The sequence below is a fragment of the Leiobunum rupestre genome, chromosome 3, assembly GCF_980474605.1.
Source record: "Leiobunum rupestre chromosome 3, qqLeiRupe1.1.hap1, whole genome shotgun sequence".
Lineage (NCBI taxonomy): Eukaryota > Metazoa > Arthropoda > Arachnida > Opiliones > Sclerosomatidae > Leiobunum > Leiobunum rupestre.
Window position 1 is genome coordinate 44,133,681 of NC_143386.1, and position 25,963 is coordinate 44,159,643.

At 36.5% G+C, this 25,963-nt stretch overlaps 1 protein-coding gene and 1 long non-coding RNA gene across 4 annotated transcripts in view; one reads left to right on the forward strand and one right to left on the reverse strand.

The window, feature by feature from the left end:
* Positions 1-25,963, forward strand: part of LOC149951882 (uncharacterized) — a 94,134-nt gene that overhangs the window by 33,077 nt on the left and 35,094 nt on the right. Inside the window, exons 2-3 of one of the 2 annotated variants that reach the window (XR_016480048.1) lie at positions 15,845-15,996; positions 16,422-16,584. This is a non-coding gene — a long non-coding RNA (uncharacterized LOC149951882). Of the gene's footprint in view, positions 1-15,844; positions 15,997-16,421; positions 16,697-25,963 lie in introns of those variants that run through there. The other variant, XR_016480049.1, reaches the window with a different exon arrangement.
* On the reverse strand, positions 2,001-6,978 carry LOC149951883 (uncharacterized). 2 transcript variants are annotated; one of them, XM_090168331.1, is made up of 2 exons: positions 6,589-6,978; positions 2,001-5,497 (listed from the first exon to the last, which is right to left on the reverse strand). In XM_090168331.1, the coding sequence occupies exons 1-2, from the start codon at positions 6,640-6,642 to the stop codon at positions 4,190-4,192; spliced, it is 1,362 nt and encodes a 453-aa protein (XP_090024457.1). In that variant the 5' UTR covers positions 6,643-6,978; the 3' UTR covers positions 2,001-4,189. The 2 variants fall into 2 exon arrangements, with proteins under 2 accessions (XP_090024457.1, XP_090024458.1); XM_090168332.1 differs by lacking the exon at positions 6,589-6,978 and adding an exon at positions 6,105-6,332.

A 25,963-nucleotide genomic window follows, 5' to 3' on the forward strand; every position in this document is an offset into this window, starting at 1 on the left:
AATCCAAAGTATCAACTATCAAAATTGAACTGTAAGTGATTTTTATATCTTGCTTCGTTCATTTGATAAACGACATTTTAATTAGAAATGCACGTCATCTGATGTTGTTTTCCAAATCATTTATTAATTTATAATTTATTATTTTATTATAATATTCATGGAAATTGGAATGTGTGGTACCACTAGTGCTCGGCATTCGATTAATTTTTATCCATGAATAAAATAAGCTCGGCGATATTTAAATAATATTTATTTAAATAACCAATAGTTTAATAAAAATTGTAAAATGTTTGAATAATCGAAAGTGAATAAGCCTATTATTGAAATAAAACAAACAATTATTTAAATAAATACCACTTTTATTCAAATAAATGCTTGGTTGCGTAAAAAAAACATAATTTAATAAGTTAAAATGATATTCTTTTTACCAACGTTTTTTAAATAAATCGGAAAATTTGTGGATAATGACTAAACAATTCCGAGCACTAGGTACCACATCGTCAAAACTGACGTACTCTACATTTTTCCATTAAATTATCAGGACGTTATCTACGATATTAGAGAAACGTCACATAAAGTATCCACATGTGTCGTGAATTTAATTTGTTTGTCAAGGAAGATTAGCAATTAAATTTCCCATTCATAAATAGTAATGCCAATAAATGATTAGAAAGAGAAAAATCGAATAAAATTTTCCTGGAATATATCAAGCGTTTGTTTTGATCTGCGAAAGGGAAACACAATTACACTTACATTGTTAGTCATGTGTTTCAAAGTAGTTTTCGAAATGCTGTTGTCGAGGAAGTTTCGATATTAGGCGCGCCTGTACTGATACTTGTCCGGATGACTCACTCTTTATAATGATTTGCGAGGGGCGGGGGGAGGGAAATATTAAAATCTCACGGCAATCTCCAGTAGTTTTTGAAGGAAGTTAATTTACATTTTGAGGAAAGTTTGTCAACTTTTTTTCCAAATTTTTACCGTTTTTGGAAAAATATTTTTAATTCGAAATTGTTTTCAAATTTTTCTGAGAGTTTCGGCTAAATTGCCGTTTAATTTACTGTATTGTTCGGCTCTATCTTAGCCTCTTAGGTAGGGTGCTTTACGGCCCGGGTAATTTCCTAGATAATATATAATTTCTCTAATTAATGAATTAAAAATTAATAATTACGTGGACATTATATTTTAATTAATATTATATCCATACATTTTAATATTACGAAATACACGCTTTGAAAACTAAGTTTCATACATTCATAATAATAATCAGGCCCACATTAAAGAGAGTATCAACGACTTCCACATTTCGAAATTGGCGCTATTTACGTTAAAAATAAGTCGTAACGAGTGTTAGCTTGTGACGGCGAGCGTGGACGCAAAAATAAACTCATTAGGCCTAACGATGTTTTTTTTTCGTCGAGTCGGTTTTGACCGAACAAAAATAAGCCTATTATTTTATGACCTTGAAGAATTTTAAATTAGATTTTTTAGCTTTAGTGCCTCCAATCCTTCGAAATGGAATATAGAAAAAAAATACTTCGATTGTAAAAGTACCGTACGAACGTCTAAGTGAAGATACACCACTAGCCTAGATATTTCTTTTGTCGATTTCGATATGCTTGAATGGTGTATTTGCTTTTCGAAGAATCTTTGTGGCGCTTAAGAACCCCCATTGTTTTACTAGAAAAGAGACTTAAGGTTTTTAAATAATTTCGTTTTTAGCGCTCGAAAAATGGCGGTTTTTATGTGTCTAAATTAGTTATAAACATCTATATTTTTAAATAACTTCATCCTTAGGCTTATTCGCAAATTTAATTTTTGTAGGAAACTAAAGCGCGTGTGTTTCTAGATGATAAAAACCTAACTTCCTTCTGTCAATGCTAAAACCTTTCTCAACGCGGAAGTTCTAATTTTTGCTTAAGTTATATTTGGCTAAAGTAAAAATACCGAAGGAATGTTTTTTTTCTGTGAGTTGTTTTAAAAAAATAAAGACACAAAAATATTTCATAATTTAAAAATCCTTGTATTTCAGTTTAAACTTTTCTGTGTTGGAAAATATATAACTGATTACAAAAAAAAACGTATAGATGCCTTATACAAATTGTTTGGGATGGTTTTTTTCTCCAAAAACATTTTTGAAAAATAGTTTTATATATATATACACAACATTTCGAAAATTTATCTGCTAAAAAATGCTTTTTTTAACAAATTTATATATTGGAATTGGAAAAATAGTTTTTATCTACGATAATTGGTCCCATTGACAAACAAATTTTCTCTCTTAAATTTACCTTTGTATACAATAATTATGTAAATGGAAGTTGACAAGGCACTTTTTGGGAATGCTTTTAACTTTTTTTCGTTCATAAACAAAATTTTGTCGGCAAATCGGCGAATGTAACCACCAGCCAAACTGTGCCAAATTTCGATAAATTTACTCCAAAATTTAATAATGGAATAAAATTATAGAAATTATTTTAAAATTTTAAATTTTCGATAGTTGATATATAAACACCGTCTAAGGTTAAACGTTTTTTAGTCAGGAAATATATATTTTAAATTCACCGCGCTTTATTTTTTACATTCAAAATATGAGCATTTTCTGATAATTATTAAAGGGGCAAAAACCTAGTTTGGGTAATAGATTAAAATAAATAAGTTATTTAAATACAAACAATAAAGTTGGGTTTTTGTGTGGAGCGCGACTGAAAGAGGGTCATTTTATATATTTTTTGCTTATTTGTACGCGACCTTTTAAAAAGTTCGCCAGCGCGGTTTTTTTATTAAATATATTTTCAAAAACCAATATTTTCTCGTTATCATAAAAAAAGGAAATATTTTATTGGAAAACTTTTCATAAATAAGAAATTTAAAGGAGCAGACACAAATTGGCTGTATTATAATTATAAATTAACTTAAGTCTATAAAAATACTCAATACTTTTTGAGTAGGCGAAATTTGTCAAAAAATATATTACACTGGGGGAGGGGAAATGTAGGGGGGAGAAAGAAACAAAAAAGTGAAAAATGTTTTCATTTTGCACACCAAAAGGGAAAAAGTATTAACATTTGGAAAAAAAAAACTTCATTATTTTTAAGCTCTCTTTTTGCGGTTTTATTAAATAGAGAAATTGGAACAATTTTAAAATCCAATTTTTTTCTTTCCTGGTAAATTTAACATTTTTTAGGGGAGGGGGGGGGGGGGGCAATTTTTTAAAACACCCTGGACAAAAACTCTTAAAAATTAAAAATAGAATTTTAAAAACCTACTTAATTTTTAAATGAATAATTAGGGTTTTGGAAGGGCATCTTATAGTTTTGTTTTCCCGCGGTTTTTTTTCATACTTTTTCTGATGGTCTAATTTACAATGCAAACAAAAAAATAAATACGATCATATTTTTATATCGAAACTACTAAATTCTTTCGCACTCATCATATTTAAAAATGCTAAAAAAGGGAATTGATTTTTTTTAAATAACATTGAAAAACACATTGGAAAAAATATTCGACATTATACAATAGTTTACATAAAAAGGTATTTTTCTACATTTATTATGGCAAAATATTTTAAATCGTGTAGTTTTGAGTCTCGCGTTTTTTTTACTTCAAAACCCTCGACTACAATTTTACCGCCAAATTTTATTTTTTTTTAAAAAATTGGTCCCTGATTCAGGGTGATAAAACAATTTTTGAGCGGTTACTCTTTTTTGCTTATTTGTTTCTGTCTTATTGGGCAAAAATTTAATTTCAATCCTCTCAAAAGATATAAAATTAGATGTTATTAAACGAATGAAAAAAAAACTTTTTTTTAATCATTGCGTTTTTGTACCATTTTTTTAAATCACTCTTTTAAAAAAAATATAAAATACACTTTTAAATCATTTAAAAACTGATAATTTAGTTTTGGGAGAGAGGGTAGTAATATAAAGTGTACGACTCTATAATATTTTAAGGAATAATAATAATAATATTAATAATTAAAAAATAATTAAGGGATAGTTTAAATTTGGGGGATATCTTGTTTTTTTTGGGGGGGGGGGTTAAAAAAAATTGGGTGTATTTCCCCATTTTTTATTATTATTATATATTCTTCAAAGCACTTACGGTAATAGTCTTTTAATATATAAATGTTTTTCAATAATATCCTCGGGAGTGGATATTTATCGCTCGGAGGTATTTTGAAAAAAGTTTATTCCGAATCGGAGTTGGTAAATTGGCTGAAGATGGCGAGACGCGGTTTGTTGCCATCGTTGGAGGGTGAATGCTGAAGTCGCTGGTGGAAGGGCTCCGGGCTGGTTCCGCCGAGGCTTAAGTTCTCCAATTCGGAACTGAGCGAAGAGTCGGCGGGCGACGGCGGGGCGTCGGGAAACTTGAACAGCGGGTCCTTGGAGACCGAGTCGCTCAGGAAGTCGGCCGACGGTGGCGAGCCGACGTACAGCGACGGGTTGGAGCGAGGAACCAGAGAGGGCTGAGAGCCGCCGAAGATGGGCGGCTGCTGGGCCCGGAACGATGGCGTCTTGGGGGCGACCAGGGCGGCGAAGTCCTGCGAGAAGGAGAAGGCCGTGTTGGGAGTCGAAGGCTGGTGGCGCTGGTTTTGATTGTGGCGACTGGCGATGCCGAAGAACGTGTCTTCGCTGAAGAAGCCGTTGAGAGACGTGGGGCTGGCGCTCGAACTGGACGGAGGAGAGAGATCACCAGTCGAGCCCAAACTGAAGCTTCCGATGGACAGGGCCTTGGGTCGGGCCAGGGGGTGGCGCGGGCCCTCGGCGCCGCCGCTGTGGCCGCGGTCTCCTCCGACGCTGTTGCTGCGGGTGGCCAAGGAGGGCTGCTGGCCGTTTTGACTGGCGCCGGAAGAGCGGCTGGGGTGCAAGTGCTGCGGGATCATGGTCTTCTTGTTTTCGTCGCTGTTGTGGATGAAGTGGCAGCGGGGCCCGTACGGACAGAAGCCGGTCGTGTGGAAGGTGCGACACAGCTCCGTCTTGTACTTGGGATGCCTGGCGAGCGTTCTCAGTTCGTGGTATCCGTGCGCGAATTGACATTTGTCGCCGTATTTGCAAGTACCGTTTTCCTCGAAGGGCCGACACAGCTCGGTCTTGTAGCGGCTCGAGTTCCCTTGGTTGGCGGCGGCGGCGGCGTTGATGGCTGCCTGCCCCGCGGCCACGCTGCTGGACGAGGCCGGACTGCCGATGGCCGACGTGGGGCTGCGGCATCCGCCTTGTTGGTGCGCCGGCTCGCTGACGCTCCTGTCCAGCTTGCGGTGCTCCCTGCTACCCTGCTGAATCTGAGGGGTCATGAGGGTCGACGCTGACGAGATGACGGGTGACTGGGGCGCTTGGACGCGCGCTGACTGAAGGATCGACGGATTGTTCAACTTGTGCAGCAAGAGCGGCGACGGCTTCTGAGCCACGTTGGAACCGGGCACGCTGATCGCCGACAGCGTCCTCCTGGCCAAAGTCTTCTTGTCCACCACGAAGTGGGAACCGCCGTGAGATTGTTGCTGCAAACAAAAACAAAACGTCAACGATCGATAATCGAAATAAAAAAATACCGGAATCGATATGGTACGAGGCAAAGCGAAGAATCCCTTACATCGGTACTCCGGTTAAAACTAGACTAAGTCGGGGCCTATTTCTTCCTCCTAAATCCGCAGTTTTTAATTTTCGCCTTGTTGAGTAGGACAACAGGTTCCCTTTTGGTCTCTCTTTTACATCCTGTACCACTAGCCTCAATACGCGCGCGAGGATCGAGTCAGAATAGAAAAAATTAAACGAGAACTACCGAGATGGCGGAATCTTTCCTTAAATGTCCCCCTCCCCCGACTCGACGGGGATGAGTTTCGGAGATTATGACCTACTTGGTTGGCGCTCGATAAAACGTCGGATGCGCCTCTCGATTTTCCCCAAAAAACCTCCTCTTCACGTTTCTCAAAAACACCCCCTCCTCCCAGAAATAAACTGGCTTTTACCTTTAGCCTAAGGTCACCTTACGTTATCGTCGAAGGCTACCGACGGGTGAAATCTACGTTGTTCGCGCTTAAAACCCCATCATCTACTCATTATCCGTTACGAACTATCGAAAAAATCATTAAGGATTTATTTAAATACTTGGTATAATTTCGGCAAAAATTCGTATCCGACCATGATTTCCCGCATTTGTAACGATAAGTAGATAAGGGCGTTTTTAGAGGCCTCCAATTAAGTTTTCAGGGGCACCCGAGTCGTCCGTGAAGAACCCTCATTGAAATGGCGCGTTTCACGGACTAGCCCAGAAGAAAAATGAGAAAATCCAAGGCAAACGAATGGACGAGAGATACTCTAACGACGCGCGGCTTGTCTAGACTACGAAGCTACGGACGCCCGCCAAAAAACAACCACCTGTAACGTTTTACGGCGCGCGCCTCGCGCAACAGGTGCTTTTTTTACTTGTTTATCTCTCCCGTTAGGCCTAACGAACGAACCGCGTGTTCTACGAACTAGTACCTCAAGATCATTCGTATGGCCGAAACGGAGTGACGATTTGAGGGTACGCTAAATTAAGACTGGTTAAGGTGAAATGGGAAAAAAAAAGTTTTTCGTCTCTCGAACCTACCTTGCATAGTACATCCGTGAAATCGTAAAATCCTGAGACCAGTGCCGTAGACATGGTAACACTCGCGATTTAGAACGAAAGTATTTTTCACTAATTTTCGATGATTAAAACTTATAATGGGAAGTCGGACACAAAACACATAAACACAACGCGGGAGTGTGGTGGGATATTCAATGTTGTTCGAAGCGAGAGCGTGGGAGCGCGTTCCCCTACCATACGAGTTTTAGTACGACCACGTGAAATCAACGCGTCGTTCGAACTGCGCCTTTTAAAAACTGACGGCCGTTTTGTCCGAGCTCCCAAGTTTTCTAGTACGCTGATAAAACGCTGGTGACGTCAGACGAGCCCGAGCGAATGAGGCGAGACGTACGGAGATTCAAAATCAACCAATCGCGAACCGTTTTCGACAGTCGGCAACAACTGGAAAAACAGCGACGCTCAGACTCGTAGTGACCTCTTTCGGCAGACTTTGGAACTGCTATTTGGTTTATTTTTTGCCCCCCGCCGGAAAAAAAAATGAAATTTAGTACGAACGATGGCTGTTATTCCCGCGATCCGTTTTATTCAAGATAAACTTTTGCGAAAAATAACGAAACGTTTGACAGATATCGGGGAATAAATTAGCTTAAATTATGGAATTATTCTTCTTTTTTTGCCTAATTAGATATACTATACTTTTTCTGGCTAAACAAACCAAAATCTACGTACGTTAATGAACATTTTAATTCGTAAAATAAAATTGTATTTAAATATAGGTTTGTATTTCACGTAGTTTTTTGGTGGGTACGAGGGTACAGTTTACAGTTGTAAACAGACATTATGACGTAAGGGAAGTGAGTGTTCGCGAGATAAGGGGAGACGAAATTTTCTCCCACCGATTTCGAAATCTATCTATTACAACCTTCAAATCGTTTCAGTAGGCCGACTTTCGCATTGAAGATTAACGAAATTAACATTTTCCGAGCAGGATAATTTGGGTGCCAATGATTTGAAAAATCCATTCCAGGAGAGGAGAGGTTTCCCCCCTCTTTCGCCCCCCGTTTTTTCTATTCGCCTCCCCACTTTCGGCGGAGGAGAGAGAGACGCTTTATTTCTCCATCGGCCCTCTATTTTCCCGCCATTTTCCTGGCGGCGTTAGAACGTGGGAAAGTTGGTACCCAACCAGCTGCGAAACGCGAGAATTTCCCCATGCGTTCCCGATTTCTGTGGCTCTTCTTTGGCTTTGAATGCGGAAGAAACTGGAACTTCTTGCGCCCTTTTATGATCCGCTGTACGTTGAAAAAAAGTAGCGCTATATCTTCGAACCAAGAACCCCGTCTCAACTGACAGTTGACCGAGGCTTAGAGACGTCGGGTCCGTTTCGCGTCCGTTCGGTTCAGTTAAGCCTCGGTCTAAATGGGCTCCCCATATGGGATTTTCTTTGGGCTTTAGGCAAAGCCATAAAAGGACTCTGTAATAATAATAATAAAAAATTCGAACCCCCATCAACTCCCCCCTATTTTAAATGTCATTCTTGAGCAAGAAGTATTCTTGGCAGGGGGAAAAATACTCCGAAAGAACTATGTATGTACTAAAGAAATGCTAGATTTAAATTCTTTGGTAGTGGGTGCGCGGCTCTCCGATAGAGGGCATTCTTTACGCGCCCCTCGATACGGGGTCAAAGCGTGAAAGACCCCCGGGTCCTCTACCCTGGGTGGGGGTTAAGGAGTTAGATTTCATATGGGTACAGGTTCAAACATTTTCTTCTATTTTGGTTTTCCAAAGTACGAGTTTGGACCATTTACCAACCCCCACACAAATCAAATTTACCCTCCTACCTCTCCATTTGCATTATTATTATAATTATTTATTATAGGATTATTTATGGCATTTACCTTTTCATTATATTTAAATTGTTCTGTTTTAAAGCGGTTTTATACTAATATTATTTACTTCTGACTGCAGTTTGATTAAGAAAGCCCTTTTTCTGATAATGCAATCTTATTTACTTCTGACTGCAGTTTGATTAAGAAAGCCCTTTTTTTGATAATGCAATCTTATTTACTTCTGACTGCAGTTTGATTAAGAAAGCCCTTTTTTGATAATGCAATCTTATTTACTTCTGACTGCAGTTTGATTAAGAAAGCCCTTTTTCTGTTAGTGTAATTACCGTTGTTTTTGTGATTTCTATAGGAAACATTTTATACTAAAAATTACGAGTATTTACTTTGAAGATATATTTACCAAAACTGAACCTTAGCTCCAAAACCAGGTAAATTGACTTTATGCTAGTTTTACGAATGATAATTTCAACCATCATTTATAGCAAAAATATAAATTTGTTTCAAAATTGTGGATTATCGAAAGTTTTAATATTTAATATTTACTATTTATTATTATTTATTATTCAAAAACGTTTTTTCCTAAAAGCTCGAAAAATTCGGTTTGTCTAGAAATTAATTTAAATAAACCTTTTCGCGTTTCGCTACCTTATTTCCAAAACCAGGTAACTCGGAAAATTCGGTTTGTCTAAAAATTAATTTAAATGAACGTTTTCGCGTTTCGCTACCTTATTTGATATGTCCAAAACCAGGTATCTCGGAAAATTCGGTTTGTTTAAAAATTAATTTAAATGAACGTTTTCGCGTTTCGCAACCTTATTTGATATTTCCAAAACCAGGTAACTCGGAAAATTCGGTTTGTCTAAAAATTAATTTAAATGAACGTTTTCGCGTTTCGCAACCTTATTTGATATTTCCAAAACCAGGTAACTCGAAAAATTCGGTTTGTCTAGAAATTAATTTAAATAAACCTTTTCGCGTTTCGCTACCTTATTTCCAAAACCAGGTAACTCGGAAAACCCGGTTTGTATAAAAATTAATTTAAATGAACGTTTTCGCGTTTCGCAACCTTATTTGATATTTCCAAAACCAGGTAACTCGGAAAATTCGGTTTGTCTAAAAATTAATTTAAATGAACGTTTTCGCGTTTCGCTACCTTATTTGATATTTCCAAAACCAGGTAACTCGGAAAATTCGGTTTGTCTAAAAATTAATTTAAATGAACGTTTTCGCGTTTCGCTACCTTATTTGATATTTCCAAAACCAGGTAACTCGGAAAATTCGGTTTGTCTAAAAATTAATTTAAATGAACGTTTTCGCGTTTCGCTACCTTATTTGATATTTCCAAAACCAGGTAACTCGGAAAATTCGGTTTGTCTAAAAATTAATTTAAATGAACGTTTTCGCGTTTCGCTACCTTATTTGATATTTCCAAAACCAGGTAACTCGGAAAATTCGGTTTGTCTAAAAATTAATTTAAATGAACGTTTTCGCGTTTCGCTACCTTATTTGATATTTCCAAAACCAGGTAACTCGGAAAATTCGGTTTGTCTAAAAATTAATTTAAATGAACGTTTTCGCGTTTCGCTACCTTATTTGATATTTCCAAAACCAGGTAACTCGGAAAATTCGGTTTGTCTAAAAATTAATTTAAATGAACGTTTTCGCGTTTCGCTACCTTATTTGATATTTCCAAAACCAGGTAACTCGGAAAATTCGGTTTGTCTAAAAAATAATTTAAATGAACGTTTTCGCGTTTCGCTACCTTATTTGATATTTCCAAAACCAGGTAACTCGGAAAATTCGGTTTGTCTAAAAATTAATTTAAATGAACGTTTTCGCGTTTCGCTACCTTATTTGATATTTCCAAAACCAGGTAACTCGGAAAATTCGGTTTGTCTAAAAATTAATTTAAATGAACGTTTTCGCGTTTCGCTACCTTATTTGATATTTCCAAAACCAGGTAACTCGGAAAATTCGGTTTGTCTAAAAATTAATTTAAATGAACGTTTTCGCGTTTCGCTACCTTATTTGATATTTCCAAAACCAGGTAACTCGGAAAATTCGGTTTGTCTAAAAATTAATTTAAATGAACGTTTTCGCGTTTCGCTACCTTATTTCTAAAACCATGTAACTCGGATAGTGTGTACTTAAATGTCCGTGACATCTTGTTTTATTTGGTAGTGGAAAATTTAGGGGCCACAACTGGGACGAAAGTGGTCGGGGGTGACAGAGTTCGACGTTATCTTTTAGCTATGGCCGACATGACCAATACCAATGCGAAATGCGGATGACTTTACTTGGAAATTTTTGGATTCTTTTGTTGAGAATATTTCCAATAATTCAACGTATGACCAGAAGTGCATAAGATATCTCTTAGGGGGAGGAGTTCATCATTCTATACTGTTCATATTACTCGCCTGAAACGTGTAACTGAGCAGCTTTTCGCTGATTTTTCAATATACGTTTAGAATTAATAGAGTGATTTTGGCAAACTATTTCTCAGTGAAAATATCCCTGATAAATCAGAAAATTATTTCTGATAAATTGGTAAATATTCCTGATTAATAAGAAAATATCCATGAACCGATAAATCGGAAAATAACCCTGATATATCGTGATTTAACCAGAATAAACCGTGATACTGATATATCCCTGATAAATCTTGATATACCCCTGATAAATCGTGATGTATCCCTGATAAATCGTGATACATCCCTGATAAATCTGGATACATCCCTGTTAAATAGTGATATACCCTGATAAATCTGGATATATCCCTGGTAAATCGTGATATATCCCTGATAAATCGTGATATACCCCTGATAAATCGTGATATATCCCTGATAAATCGTGATATATCCCTGATAAATCGTGATATATCCCTGATAAATCTTGGTATATCCCTGATAAATCGCGATATATCCCTGATAAATCGCGATATATCCCTGATAAATCTGGATATACCCCTGGTAAATCGTGATATATCCCTGATAAATCGTGATATACCCCTGATAAATCGTGATATACCCCTGATAAATCGTGATATATCCCTGATAAATCGAGATATATCCCTGATAAATCTTGGTATATCCCTGATAAATCGCGATATATCCCTGATAAATCGTGATATATCCCTGATAAATCAAGAAATATCGCCAGGACGTGTATTGTTTACATTTTAAATCAATGAAGTTGGCAAATTCACAAATATCTCGAGCTTAAGAAGTTTAATTTTTGATATCCTAAGGTGGTGCCTTGGGTATTAGCCTAGCTGATGATTATTATTATTATATTTATCTTTTACTTCTGGTGCGACTATTAAACGTACACGTAGACGTTTTCGACCGCTTCATCAATCTCCGCGTCGAAAATGAAACCGCAGTCTGTTAAAAGACTTTCCATAATGTTGTTACCGAGTTTATTCCAACTTGGAATTGACTTATCGAAAGAATCTCTTCGTTTATAACCCGGTCCGCGTCAAGATGAAAGCGGAGATTGAAGGTAGGGTACGTGTCTCTCGTTTGACAAGGTAGAAGGCCCGTTAACAGGAATAACACCGGCAAGTTGAGTTGACGTCACGCTCCAAAGTTGCAAACCCCCCTTTATTTTAAAGGGCGGCTGGCCTTGAAACAATCTGGTGTTGGCCTTGAATTGAAAACTGCTTTACGCACTTTTTTACATCCTGTCTACTAGTTTTCAGAAATAAGTTGGCCATGAATTGGAGGGAGGGCTCTATTTTCAATGTTTTTCAAGACCTAAAGCGTCCTGTTCGCGTTGAAATCAAACACCTTCTTAGCTAAGTTTGGCCAATTCGGCGGGATTCGGCCCAATGCGAACGCGACTCGAACGTCACAAGCTTGTTTTTTTTTTCATTTTAATGTCGTGTTCGAAAATACTCCTTTTGATAAAACGCCTGGAAATCCTTGCTAACCTTTTAGCGGGTTAACTGGTAGCGAAGGTAAAGCTACGGAACGGGGTACAGTTTGCGTACTTTTATCATGGAGCCTTTTGTGGCGTTTTCGTAGGCCAAAACACGAATCCTTTTCTTGGTGTAGACTGTTGCGCAATATTATTTTCGACAGTAAAAAATAATAATTAAAACACACTTTCCCCCTTCACCCTACAGCGATGTTGGTTGTATTAAATTACTTTTATTACGATATTTATGCCTACATTTGTTTTGGAAATTTGCTGGGTTTGCAAAATGATGTAAATTATATGGTAGAAATTTCGCTTTTATCTTGTTATGTCGGTCCTAATATTCAAATATTTTCCTATAATTCTGAAATGGTCCTATAAAAGATTATAATGGAATTATTATCGTATATTTTCCTATAATTCTGAAATGGTCCTTTACAACCCTACAATGAAATTTTTGTTCTATTTTCCTACAATTATTTAATATAATTATTGTATAATATCCTATAATTATTTAATATAATTATTGTATAATATCCTATAGTTTTAATTTTGTTGTATATTTTCCTATAATTTCAAAATTGAATTTAATACATATCTCCAGAAAACTCGTAAATCTCGATATTTCAATGCTATAAATTGGTAATTTTAATCTTATAATTAACCTAAATTTTTTTAATTTAATACTATATGTATCCTATAATTTTGGGGTTTTAATTCAAAAGTTAACCTTTACATTTTGGATATTAATCCTATATTTATCTTATACATTGGGATTTTTTCCTATAAATATCCTGTAAATTTGGGATTTTTCCTATAAAAATCCTATATTGGGTTTTTTTCCTATAAATATCCTGTACATTTTTATTTTTCCTATAAAAATCCTATATTGGGATTTTCCTATAATTATCCTACAATTTGGGATTTTTGTATAATTATCCTACAATTTGGGATTTTTCTATAATTATCCTACAATTTGGGATTTTTATCCTATAGTTCCTACACATTTCTAGGAGCCTTATTATGAGATTTAAACGTGATTGTTAAAAATATTATGCTTTAAAATCAGCCTCATAAAAATAAAAAAATTAAAAATTAATTTCCCTACTTAGTAAAACCGCCGATCGATGTCGCTTTCACTACACTCTTAACATTTGAATATTTTGTTAAACACTTCTTTCAAAATACTCGTAATAGATAAATAATTTTAGCTACGTTTTTCAATCAACTTGATTAATCTATAATTGACGCAGGATAAGCATAATGGCTGCACGAAGGAAGGGGTTTCTTTGTAAAAGACCTTCGCGATTTGAAAAATCTAATTTGTTAAAATATTTATGAAGAGAAAGGCTACAAATCTCAATCTCGTACGGACGTCAAGAGAATGTTATAAATGCGTTTTTATCTTTAATCGCTTTCTTAGGGCGAATTGACTAGTGACGCAGAAGCACTCATTTTCAAGGGTGCCGATAAGCCCTTTTAATATATTTTAATTTTTAAAACTCATTTTTTTTGTTATTTCCTCGCCTATCGCGTATATTTATCTGTAGATGAAATTCAACGCTTTCGTGAGGTCGGTAAAGGTTAGGCTCGGTTGGCAGTAAGAAAAAAAGCCTAATTGTTACCCTCGTTATTTGATAGCGTAGTCGAGGGTTGGGACGGGGGGTACGGCTTGTAATTGTAACAGGGTGGCTATGGTGTCCGCTTAGCGTCGGTCTTAAGTAATGGTTACTGTTAGCCAAATTTCCGGTTTCATTTTTGACGAAAGACAGATATGCACTCTTAATGTTTTTTTTTTTTGCTTTTTTATGTAGCCAAACAAATCATAATAATAGTGGGAAGCTTGTAGCGCATGAATGTACCGGTATTGTTTATTTTTACTTGGGTGTGGGTGGGGTTTAGTGCAGCCAGACATTATGAGTGCACGGTTCTTCGAACGTGACGAGTTTTGAAGAATGACGTCTTTGTTACGTAATTTGTGACGTAATGATATATATTTATTATTGGGATTTTTATAAAAACCTTAAAATGTTGTTTATAAATCAGTATTAAAAATAAAAAAATTATCTGGTAAAAATTAATTGGGGAGGGGCTTAGTAGTTCCCGTTATCGCCACCAGGCTGCTTCTCGTAGTTTTGGCGTATTGTAGAATGACGTCTTTGTGACGTAATGATATGTATATATAACGTTTTTAATTTTGGCATTTTTATAACAGCCTTAAAGTTTTGCTTATAAGGTAAATTGAAAATTTTAAATTTATCTATAAAATTTAATTGATTTGGAAATGGGGAGGGGGTAAGTAGTTCCCGTCTTCTCCACTAGGTTTCTTTGGCGCTTTATAGAATGGCGTCTTTGTGACATAATGATATATAGCGTATTTGTTATTGTGATTTTAATAATAGCCTCTGCTTTTTAATATGGCTCAAGTAACGTTTTATACATCTGTATTATAAATTACATATTTAACCGGGAAAATTTAATTGGTAGGGAATGTCGAATGGCTTAGTAGTTCCCGTCATAGCCACCAGGCTGCTTCTCGTAGCTTTGGGGCATTACAGAAACCCGACTGTCGGCAATAATGGAAACTTCTAAGTCACGCCTACTTTCTCCACTGTGTTACATTTTATTTTCAAATACATGCTAAAAATGTATTTGGGTGAGTCTTATTAGTTTCAAAAAATGCCAACAGATTTCGAGCGCAGCCTTAGCCCCATTTACGAATGCCATCTGGTGATATTTGTGGAAACTACCATTAAATTTTATTTGATATCACCATGGAGAAAATGTAAGGAGTCGTGCTGAAAAACAATATACACTCGGAACCTTGATGGCAAAGAAATGGGGACCCACAATTATGTTTTTAGGGTCCCGGTACTATGGGGACCCACAATCTTGTTTTTTTTATGGGCCCGGTACTATGGGGACCCACAATCTTGTTGTTTTATGGGCCCGGTACTATGGGGACCCACAATCTTGTTTTTAAGGGCCCAGTCTGATGGGGGCCCGCAAACATGTTTTTAGGGACCCGGTACGATGGGGACCCACAAACATGTTTTTAGCGACCCGGTTTGATGGGGGCCCACATACATGTTTTTAGGGGCCCGGTACGTTGGGGATTCACAATCATGTTTTTAGGAGCCCGGGACGATGGGGGCCCACAATCTGGTTTTTAGGGGGCCCGGTACTATTGGGACCCGTAATCTTGTTTTTAGGAACCCGGTACGAAGGGGACCCACAATCATATTTTTTAGGGGCCCGGTATGATGGAGGCCCACATACATGTTTTTAGGGGCCCGGCACGATGGGGGCCCACAATCATGCTTTTTAGGGTACCCTCCGCCCAAGGTTCTTACAAGCGGCACTAGAAATTTCAGTTAATAATTTGCCCTTATATTAATCCAGTTGAAATCACGACTCCTAACCTTTTGTCCATGATGTCAATCAATCATAATGGCTTATTTAAATTTAGATAAACTCATTGTAAATAATGAAAATATTAATATCTTTAATTACAGCGTTTCCAGACGGGTCTACGGCTTTTCCAAAGAAATGTCTCAACTTTCCATCGGAATGAGTCATCAGGGCAAATCTCGGAATCGTATCACCTTCGAGAGGATCACCGTGAAAGCGCATCTTGGGCATCTGGACTACTTACCGCAGCTGCTAAGTACTCTCGTCTTTCAATTAATATTTTTTATCTCCATCTCGCGGCGAAGTTAGATTTTTTTTTACAACCGCAGTGTTATCTCTAGTGCCCTAGAAGACCCCGAAGTCGTACCCGCGCACTCGAGTGTATTTGTCAGATTTGAAGCTAGAGTGCCATTCAGATCGTAAAAATGGTCGAACGACAACGATAAAAAGCGAAATTTCAGCTTTTACGAATTTCGACACGTAAAAAAATCAAATTTCGGCGAAAATAAACAAATCATAAAAATCTATCTTTTGATTTTTATGGACGGATACAGGCAGTTTCCTTCCAAGGACTTAGCTTTGTTTCGCAATTTAAAAGAGCAGGGGTTTGACCTCCACACCAGAGGGGTCGATATTAGGAGTCTCATTTCCGTTTTGAAACCTCTTCAATATCCTCTCTAGGCTCACCAACAGAGGGAGGAATATTTAAGGAGCCATTCCTGGAAATCGGGACACCATGTTGACTTTGAGCTCCATTGTGGTGGTCTTTTATGTAGATGGTACAAAGGAGAGGACTTATGACGGCTGGTCACCTGCTATTGAAGGTCAAAGGCAACTTTGGAATGTGAGATATTTCGGTAAACGCGGGGGAAGGGCCTAATCGTGTTACATTTCTCCACCGTTTTTACGATTTGTATATTCCGTAACCGAGCAGGGTGATAGAGGTTAAGTGGATCGGCCCAGGTGGCTAGGCTTAAACACGCCGCCATCTATGGGATTATTTTTTATCATATTGCGTGATGAAATTAGTCCAAGCTGGCTTATGCAGTTAATATAAATATTTGGCTTAAAAGTTGATAATTTTTAACGTGGAATCTAACTAGTTGTATTTTATATTTTATGACTGTAAAAATTCGTTTTCGTCTGCATTGTACTAGTTTCAAAAAACCATAGTTATTTAAAAGACAATTGATTTTTCTATTTAAGTTTAATTAACAATTATTAATTGATCACGATCGAATCTTCATTCATCCAAGGTTTCATTTTTGAATTTTGTAAATAATTCATGAAAATATATTATTTACCACTTTCCCATTTTATACCATCACATTATTTAAAACTTTTCCCATTTTATACCATCACATTATTTAAAACTTTTCCCATTTTATACCATCACATTATTTAAAACTTTTCCCATTTTATACCATCACATTATTTAAAACTTTTCCCATTTTATACCATCACATTATTTAAAACTTTTCCCATTTTATACCATCACATTATTTAAAACTTTTCCCATTTTATAACATTACGTTATTTACTACTTTATTTACCACGTGTTAAATATCACTTCGGAACCCGGTCACCGGCAGTGTTGGGCATTTTCGTCAAAGAGCCGCTCAGCTCACTCACCGCTCGCACTCGTTAGCCTAATATCCGCTCACGCTCACGTATTTTTGAACTGTAAAATCGGCGCCCGTATCTTTTCGCTCTTTTTTGAGTGGTAAAATCGGTGCTCCTCTCTTTTCTCTCTTTTTTTGAGCGGTAAAATCACGCTCCTCTCTTTTCTCTTTTTTGAGCGGTAAAATCGCGCTCCTCTCTTTTCGCTCTTTTTTAAACGGTAAAATCACGCTCATCTCTTTTCTCTTTTTTGAGCGGTAAAATCGCGCTCATCTCTTTTCTCTTTTTTGAGCGGTAAAATCGCGCTCATCTCTTTTCTCTTTTTTGAGCGGTAAAATCGCGCTCCTCTCTTTTCGCTCTTTTTTGAGCGGTAAAATCACGCTCATCTCTTTTCTCTTTTTTGAGCGGTAAAATCGCGCTCCTCTCTTTTCTATCTTTTTTGAGCGGTAAAATCGCGCTCCTCTCTTTTCGCTCTTTTTTGAGCGGTAAAATCACGCTCATATCTTTTCTCTTTTTTGAGCGGTAAAATCGCGCTCATCTCTTTTCTCTTTTTTGAGCGGTAAAATCGCGCTCCTCTCTTTTCGCTCTTTTTTGAGCGGTAAAATCACGCTCATCTCTTTTCTCTTTTTTGAGCGGTAAAATCGCGCTCCTCTCTTTTCTATCTTTTTTGAGCGGTAAAATCGCGCTCCTCTCTTTTCGCTCTTTTTTGAGCGGTAAAATCACGCTCATCTCTTTTCTCTTTTTTGAGCGGTAAAATCACGCTCCTCGCTTTTCTCTTTTTTGAGCGGTAAAATCGCGCTCCTCTCTTTTCGCTCTTTTTTGAGCGGTAAAATCACGCTCATCTCTTTTCTCTTTTTTGAGCGGTAAAATCGCGCTCCTCTCTTTTCGCTCTTTTTTGAGCGGTAAAATCACGCTCATCTCTTTTCTCTTTTTTGAGCGGTAAAATCGCGCTCCTCTCTTTTCTATCTTTTTTGAGCGGTAAAATCGCGCTCCTCTCTTTTCGCTCTTTTTTGAGCGGTAAAATCACGCTCATCTCTTTTCTCTTTTTTGAGCGGTAAAATCGCGCTCCTCTCTTTTCTATCTTTTTTGAGCGGTAAAATCGTGCTCCTCTCTTTTCTCTTTTTTGAGTGGTAAAATTGCGCTCCTCTCTTTTCTCTCTTTTTTGAGCGGTAAAATCGCGCTCCTCTCTTTTCGCTCTTTTTTGAGCGGTAAAATCACGCTCCTCTCTTTTCGCTCTATTTTGAGTGGTATAATCGGTGCTCCTCTCTTTTCGCTCTTTTTTGAGCGGTAAAATCACGCTCATATCTTTTCTCTTTTTTGAGCGGTAAAATCACGCTCATCTCTTTTCTCTTTTTTGAGCGGTAAAATCGCGCTCCTCTCTTTTCTATCTTTTTTGAGCGGTAAAATCGTGCTCCTCTCTTTTCGCTCTTTTTTGAGCGGTAAAATCACGCTCCTCGCTTTTCTCTTTTTTGAGCGGTAAAATCGCGCTCCTCTCTTTTCGCTCTTTTTTGAGCGGTAAAATCACGCTCATCTCTTTTCTCTTTTTTGAGCGGTAAAATCGCGCTCCTCTCTTTTCGCTCTTTTTTGAGCGGTAAAATCACGCTCATCTCTTTTCTCTTTTTTGAGCGGTAAAATCGCGCTCCTCTCTTTTCTATCTTTTTTGAGCGGTAAAATCGTGCTCCTCTCTTTTCTCTTTTTTGAGTGGTAAAATTGCGCTCCTCTCTTTTCTCTCTTTTTTGAGCGGTAAAATCGCGCTCCTCTCTTTTCGCTCTTTTTTGAGCGGTAAAATCACGCTCCTCTCTTTTCGCTCTATTTTGAGTGGTATAATCGGTGCTCCTCTCTTTTCTCTTTTTTGAGCGGTAAAATCGCGCTCCTCTCTTTTCGCTTTTTTTTTCAGCGGTAAAATCGCGCCCCTCTCTTTTCGCTCTTTTTTGAGTGGTAAAATCAGTGCTCCTCTTTTTTTGTTCTTTTCTGAGCGCTGAAATTGGCGCTCCTCTCATTTTCGTTTCACGCTCTTTAAAAAAAAACAATTTGCCGCTCAATTTCGCTCAAAATAACAAAAGCGCTCACAATGAGAGGAGCGGTGCCCATCACTGGTCACCGGCGTGCACTTCAATAGCATGTATGATATACAATCGCGATGTCTTATTTTAGGAGGAAGGAGCTTACTGTTACAACATGAGGTGGTTTGGTAAATTCATTATTGATTTAAGTAAAGAATTTTAAGCCTGCTATTTCATATACCAAAACTGAATTTGGATACTCAAGTTAAGTTCGTACCAGTGATTGCACTAAAACAATTTATCGAAATAATTTAAACGCCACTGTGCCAAAATGTTGATATATTATCCCTATACATAGTTTGCATCTAAGGGAGGGGCCTATGGTCTCCATGGAAACCGGGAGGGGGGTCAAGAATTCAAACAATTTCGCGCGTAGCTGCAAAATAGGTAGCCATTTTGTTGGTCATCTCAACGAGGCGACAAACCGTACGAAAATTAGATTTATTCTTTGAAATGTTTAAATTAATATCGTTATGGGCCCTAAACAAAACCAGATAAGATTTTAAACCTGGGTTATTTAAACAAAATAGCAAATGATTACAGGAATATCTACGAAGAGAAGTTGGCAAAATTTATCAAATTAGGCCTTTGTGGTGATCCCTTTTACAATAGGCGATATTATAAAGTCAGATATGCTTGCTCAACTTGTTAAAATGGGATAACGAAATAGTACAGTTAAAGCCTACGGATGAATTCATAGGCTCTTTGGTGGGAAAGCTAATGGAAGCATAGTGGAAGGTGGCCTTTCCCATCAAAACAAGAAGGCCACGTTACTTTATTATATCGCCTATTACCTTCGGTATCGAATAAAGTAATTGAACTACTCGAACAATAGTTAACAAGGCATATGACCATTTTCAAAGTGAAACTAAATTCATAATAATTGGTGAATCTTAAAATTCATTTTGCGCTTGAAAATACGCCGCCATTTTAGGGTATAAAAGCATGTAAAAATGCCTGCTATACCTCACAATAAAGAGAATTTATTCAATGGGTAACGGTTTTGCCATGGCAACGGAAAATGTTTTTGACAACATAAAATTGAAATTGGATATCTGTCAACTGGCTTGTAAGGTATAGAGGGCTTTTAGATTCGCTTCGTTTCGCTTCGTCGCTGTCTTTTCTAGGGAAATAAATAAACTTGTTAAGTAAAGATTAATAAATAAATAATTTAAATTAAGATCATTAAATAAACACGTTAAATTAAGATCATTAAATAAACATGTTAAATTAAGATTAAGAAATAAATATGTTAAATTAAGATTGATAAATAAATCTGTTAAATTAAGATTAAGAAATGAAAATGTGAAATGAAAATTAGGAAATAAAAATGTGATATGAAAATTAAATTAATGATAAATTTAAGATTAAGGATTTAATTAATGGTAAATTTAAGATTAAGAATTTAATTAATGGTAAATTTAAGAATACGAATTTAATTAATGTTAAATTTAAGAATACGAATTTAATTTATGTTAAATGAAAATTAAAAAATGATTAATGAGCAATTAAGATTAAGAATTTAATTAATGTTAAATGAAAATTAAAAATAATTAAAGACCAATTAAGATAAAAATTTAATTGATGTTAAATTTATTAAATTAACATTTAAATAGTATTACTGCGCTAGACGGTGACTTAGGCGCCGGACTATATTTTGGTTTCTACCAACTTGTTCTCTTTTACGACCTGTAAAAAGTGGGCAATCTTATCTGGCTTTCTGAGACGTTTCTGTTAATCTGCCTATTTTAAGGATTTCACAGCGTTCTCCCGGAGTTCTTTGCCGCTCCTTTGTTTATTCAAGGGGAAATGATAATCGTATATTTTTGAGATTACAACTTTTATGAGTCTCTGCTCACGTTCGCCTCGTCTCTTATCGAACGATTTATCGGAAAGAAATCGTAAAATACGTTCATATACGGAACAGGGTCAAGAGGCTCCTTGGGCGCCAACACTGACTTGTGGTTTGTCTTATTCTCTCCTACTACATAATGCACCGATTTGCAAATTGCTTACAGGGAAACCAACATTAAGAGCGAAGCCATTAGAGTTCCCATTTGAATAAGCTTTTATTTTTACTATAGTTTACCATTTTGGGAATAAATATTTACTCATTTATTTAAAAAATATTACTCATTTATTTAAAAAAAATTACTCATCTGTTACAAAAAATATTTACTCATCTATTATATAAAATATTTAATATTCTATTACAAAAAATATTTACTCATCTAATACAAAAATATTTACTCATCTATTACAAAAAATGTTTACTCATGTATTACAAAAATATTTACTCATCTATTACAAAAATATTTTTACTCATCTATTACAAAAATATTTTTACTCATCTATTACAAAAATATTTACTCGTCTATTACAAAAAATATTTACTCTTCTAATACAAAAAATATTTACTCATCAATTACAAAAATATTTACTCTTCTAATACAAAAAATATTTACTCATCAATTACAAAAAATATATGAAAAAACCATAAACAATAGAGAGGTTAAGCTACCCCTTGAAAACGTGTAGAGGGAACTAGTAGGATATTAAATTGTACAGAATAAAGCTACGTCAACAAGTTTCCCCGTTTGAGGGCTAGCTTAACCTGTCTATTAATTCAATAAAGGAAAATTTCAACGTAAGAAGAAACATGGAAAAATGTCGCTGTTTTAATATAATTAAAAATTTCTACGTTTCAGACTGTGGGCGACATCTGGTACACGGAAAAAGTTAACATGTCAGGTTTTTGATATAATTTTAAATTTCTCCTAAAGAAATTTTTGCTTTTACAATTAAGACCGTTCAATTTAAAGAACCAATTAAATTGCTTAAAATTCGCCAATTTAAAAAAAAAACAAAAAAAAACAAAAGTGGCTTCTGTGTAATAATTTGAAGCCTTTTTGATAATTCTAATCAAGCAATTTTCGTACTTTGATAAATGGCAATTAAAATAATATTTTATTATGAATAGAAAGAAATAGCTTCGTAAGCAATTTTAGGATGTAACTTTTGTAAACACTCACAAGATTAGATATTTCATTATAAAATTCTTGAAAAAAAGCAAACTTCTTTTTATCGCGGCGCAGTACATATTCTGATAAAGTTCCTGTAATCAGGTAAAGTAGTGTCAGACGATACTAGCGACTCTGGCGGAATTTAGCGTATATTCTCTGGTTATTCTTTTTGAGGCCAGTTTACGCACGTACCTTGTTCAATGCCCTAGATTACATGACCCGTGCTCAAGTTCAAGTTAGATACTTTATGTTTATGTCTATTTACTTTTGATACTAGCAGTTTTTTTCTGGGGTATATTCTTTTAGGAAGTCGGCGTTGTATTTCTTATAACGGATTTGAGATTAATCGCTTTATCTTAACCGTTTTTTCGTCCACGCGCTGATATTTAAAAGAAATAGCTTTTGCGTGGTAAATTTCCGTTTAAAGGCCGACTTCATAAATAGTCGGTTTACTCTGTCTTTCACTGGAACTAGGCTGACTGCATGGCACATGTGTATTGCAGTCAGCCGACTTCCAGTGAAAGACAGAGTAAACCGAATATTTATGTAGCAGGATATCACAATCAGGGTTGGACATAAGGCACTAGTCACGGCATTTGACTACTAAAATAAATGTTCTGAGTCTAGAGGTCGGAGGAACAAATAAATTAAACGCAAAAATTAAATTAATCATTAAAATTAGTATTATTTGATTTATACGAATAAATTATACGATTAAACAACGATTTAACATGCAAAATTAATCATTGTTTTTCGAATATTTCTGAATAATTCTCGGTTATGGATAAATATAAACAATCGTATAATTTCTTAGTCAAACGCCGACCTCTAGTTCTGACTACTAAAATTCATCGAAATCTGGGGACTCACTAGTCAATTTGACTAGTGAAAAAATTACCTATATATTCATAAATAATGGCGAATATGACGTATCATAAATTCATCATTCATCAATCCCGTTTTATTTAAAAAAAAAAATGTTACGGCCCAAGTCATGTAACTCAAGTGATAATAAATTCCTATTTTAATTCTGACGGGTAAAGTAAAATGTTGCCTGTCCTTCTGGTTTTTATACCCCCATTTTTGCTTTAGTCCCATTCGACCGAAATCCCATTCGACCGAAGGCGGTTTTTGAGGTGTCCCATTCGACCGAATTCCGCCGAAACGTGCGGTTTTTATGTGTCCCATTCGACCGAACGCTTTTATGTGTCCCATTCGACCGAACGCTGCTATATAAATTGACTTTTGCTATGTTTTCAATTTAGTTACTGAAGTCGCTTTTATGTGTACTATGCATTTATTTGAAAATAAAATGGAATGAGCATGAATTATATTTTTATCTTCACCTAGTCAAGAAAAGTAACTGAATCAAAACTGAAATAGTAAACTTAACCAACTCTAACCTAACCTAACCTAACCTAACCTAACCTAAACATGGATCTTCGATAGTACATACCTTATAAATAAAATACCAAATCACCCCGCCAATTGGGCTACATTTTAAAATTCTTTCGGTCGAATGGGATTTCGGTCGAATAGGAATAAACGCCATTTTTACCCCACTCGTCAGTGACTACTATCTTAAAAAAAAGATCCTTATGTTCAACCCTGATCACAATGGAGTAGGCTTACGTCATAACGTTACCGGAAGTGAGTATTTTATTTGGAAATAAGTGTCTAGGGATTATTCTAAAAACTTTAGTAGTGTGAAGTATTGTATTTAGTTGTACTTTTTAACATCCACTGAAATTATGAACAAGGATTTTAGGGTGCTCACTGCTCTGGCTAAAAGAAACGTGAGTTAATAGGTCGAGTTCGGAATTCTTGACAGGCCCGTAGCCAGCAAGGGGGCCTGAGGGGGCCTGGCCCCCTCAAAAATAATTTGTGCCCCCTCAAAAAATATCCGTGAGTGCCCCATCGTGCCCCCTCAAAATGTTTCTGTGCCCCCTTACAATATCGTTGTGCCCCGATTAACATCTGAAAAGATTGGGAGAAGCCGATGTAAATGCTTCTAAATCCACTAAATTTATCATGTTTAAATCATTTCTTTTTCAATATTTAGGAATATTTGTTCCTAATTTACTTTAGTTGTGACATATATTAGGGCGATATATACACATTTTGAACCGGACGCCCCAAACTCTCTGTAAGGCACTAAACGTGCCCTCTTAGGAATTTGCTGGGCCCCCTCAACTGAAAAATCCTGGCTACGGGCCTGATTCTTGACTTGACTTGAAGTGACTAACATGGTTGATCTTTCCGAATGATTTAAAGGGAGTAGAACCGCAGGTATTTGGTGTGGAACAAGTCGTCTGAAACGCCGACGATTTTAAACCGAAAACACGAAACTACGCAAGACAGGAAATTCGTCTTCATATAAATTAAAATTTCGCAGGGTGGGTCGACGTTTTTACACACCTTTTAATATAGGCGTATATGACAGTAAGTCTAAAAAAGCTCAGCGCTGAGCTGAACGGGTTTTTGACTCCCGGTTTTGACGTCACGTTGCCCGTCCGCTGAGCAACGAAGTTATCGGCTGTAAGAGCAGGTTTCTCCGTTGCTCAACAGTCACGTGATGTCTCAGCACGGAAGCAGTGGCGTAGCTGAGAACTCAGAGGCCCCCCCGCAAAAATCTCTCTAAGGCCCCCCCTATTTATTTTTTTTATGGTTAGCGGGGCACCCTTGAAACTCGAGGCCCCCCCGCACCGCGGGCCCTGCGGACCATCAGCTACGCCACTGCACGGAAGGCTAGCTGCAGACGCCGCAAGCCCGAAACAGATAATATTTTACAAAGTGTTCAACAAGATCCTATACGTCACGTTAGCAACGGTCTCAACGAATGCGTTGAGGCTATATTCCCTTTAATGGCGTTTTTTTATAATGGTTCGGCTACGATTTGTTAGATGGCGCTTCTACGTTTTTTTAGTGCCATCTATATTTTCAAATGAATACTAATTGGAGATAAATATGAATTGCTGAGTCCTCCAGTACTTTTTCTAACGAATGTCACAAAAACTGGTATTGACAGAATAACCGAGAATTTTAACTCATCAATAAACTACAACTACCAAAGAAATTTATTAGCAATCAGAAATTAATTAATATTTAAATAAAAATAAAATAATAGTTATCTTTTCCAGTATTTACTTGTCATTTCAACGTAAATAACCGTTGGCTGGTTGTCTGATAATTATAAACGCTTATCGGAAATTTAATAGGACGAGATAGTGAACGAAGCATTAAAAGTCGCTAGATGACTTGGTCCTAGGGTGGTGCCTTGCTGATTATTAGCTAAAATAATATATAATATATATAGCGTCTTGAGTAAGCTTATATCGGACCATGATTAAATATTCAACCAAGAATATATTTAGATTAACTGAGAATATGCAGCCGCAACTATATCCTCTGTTTTCCATGATACCCGGATTATATTCTCCGCCTACAGGGAAAGATAGTCTGAAATCGTACCGGATTGTCTTCCCCCTTAACAGCTGAAAAGGGGGTAAAGATTACG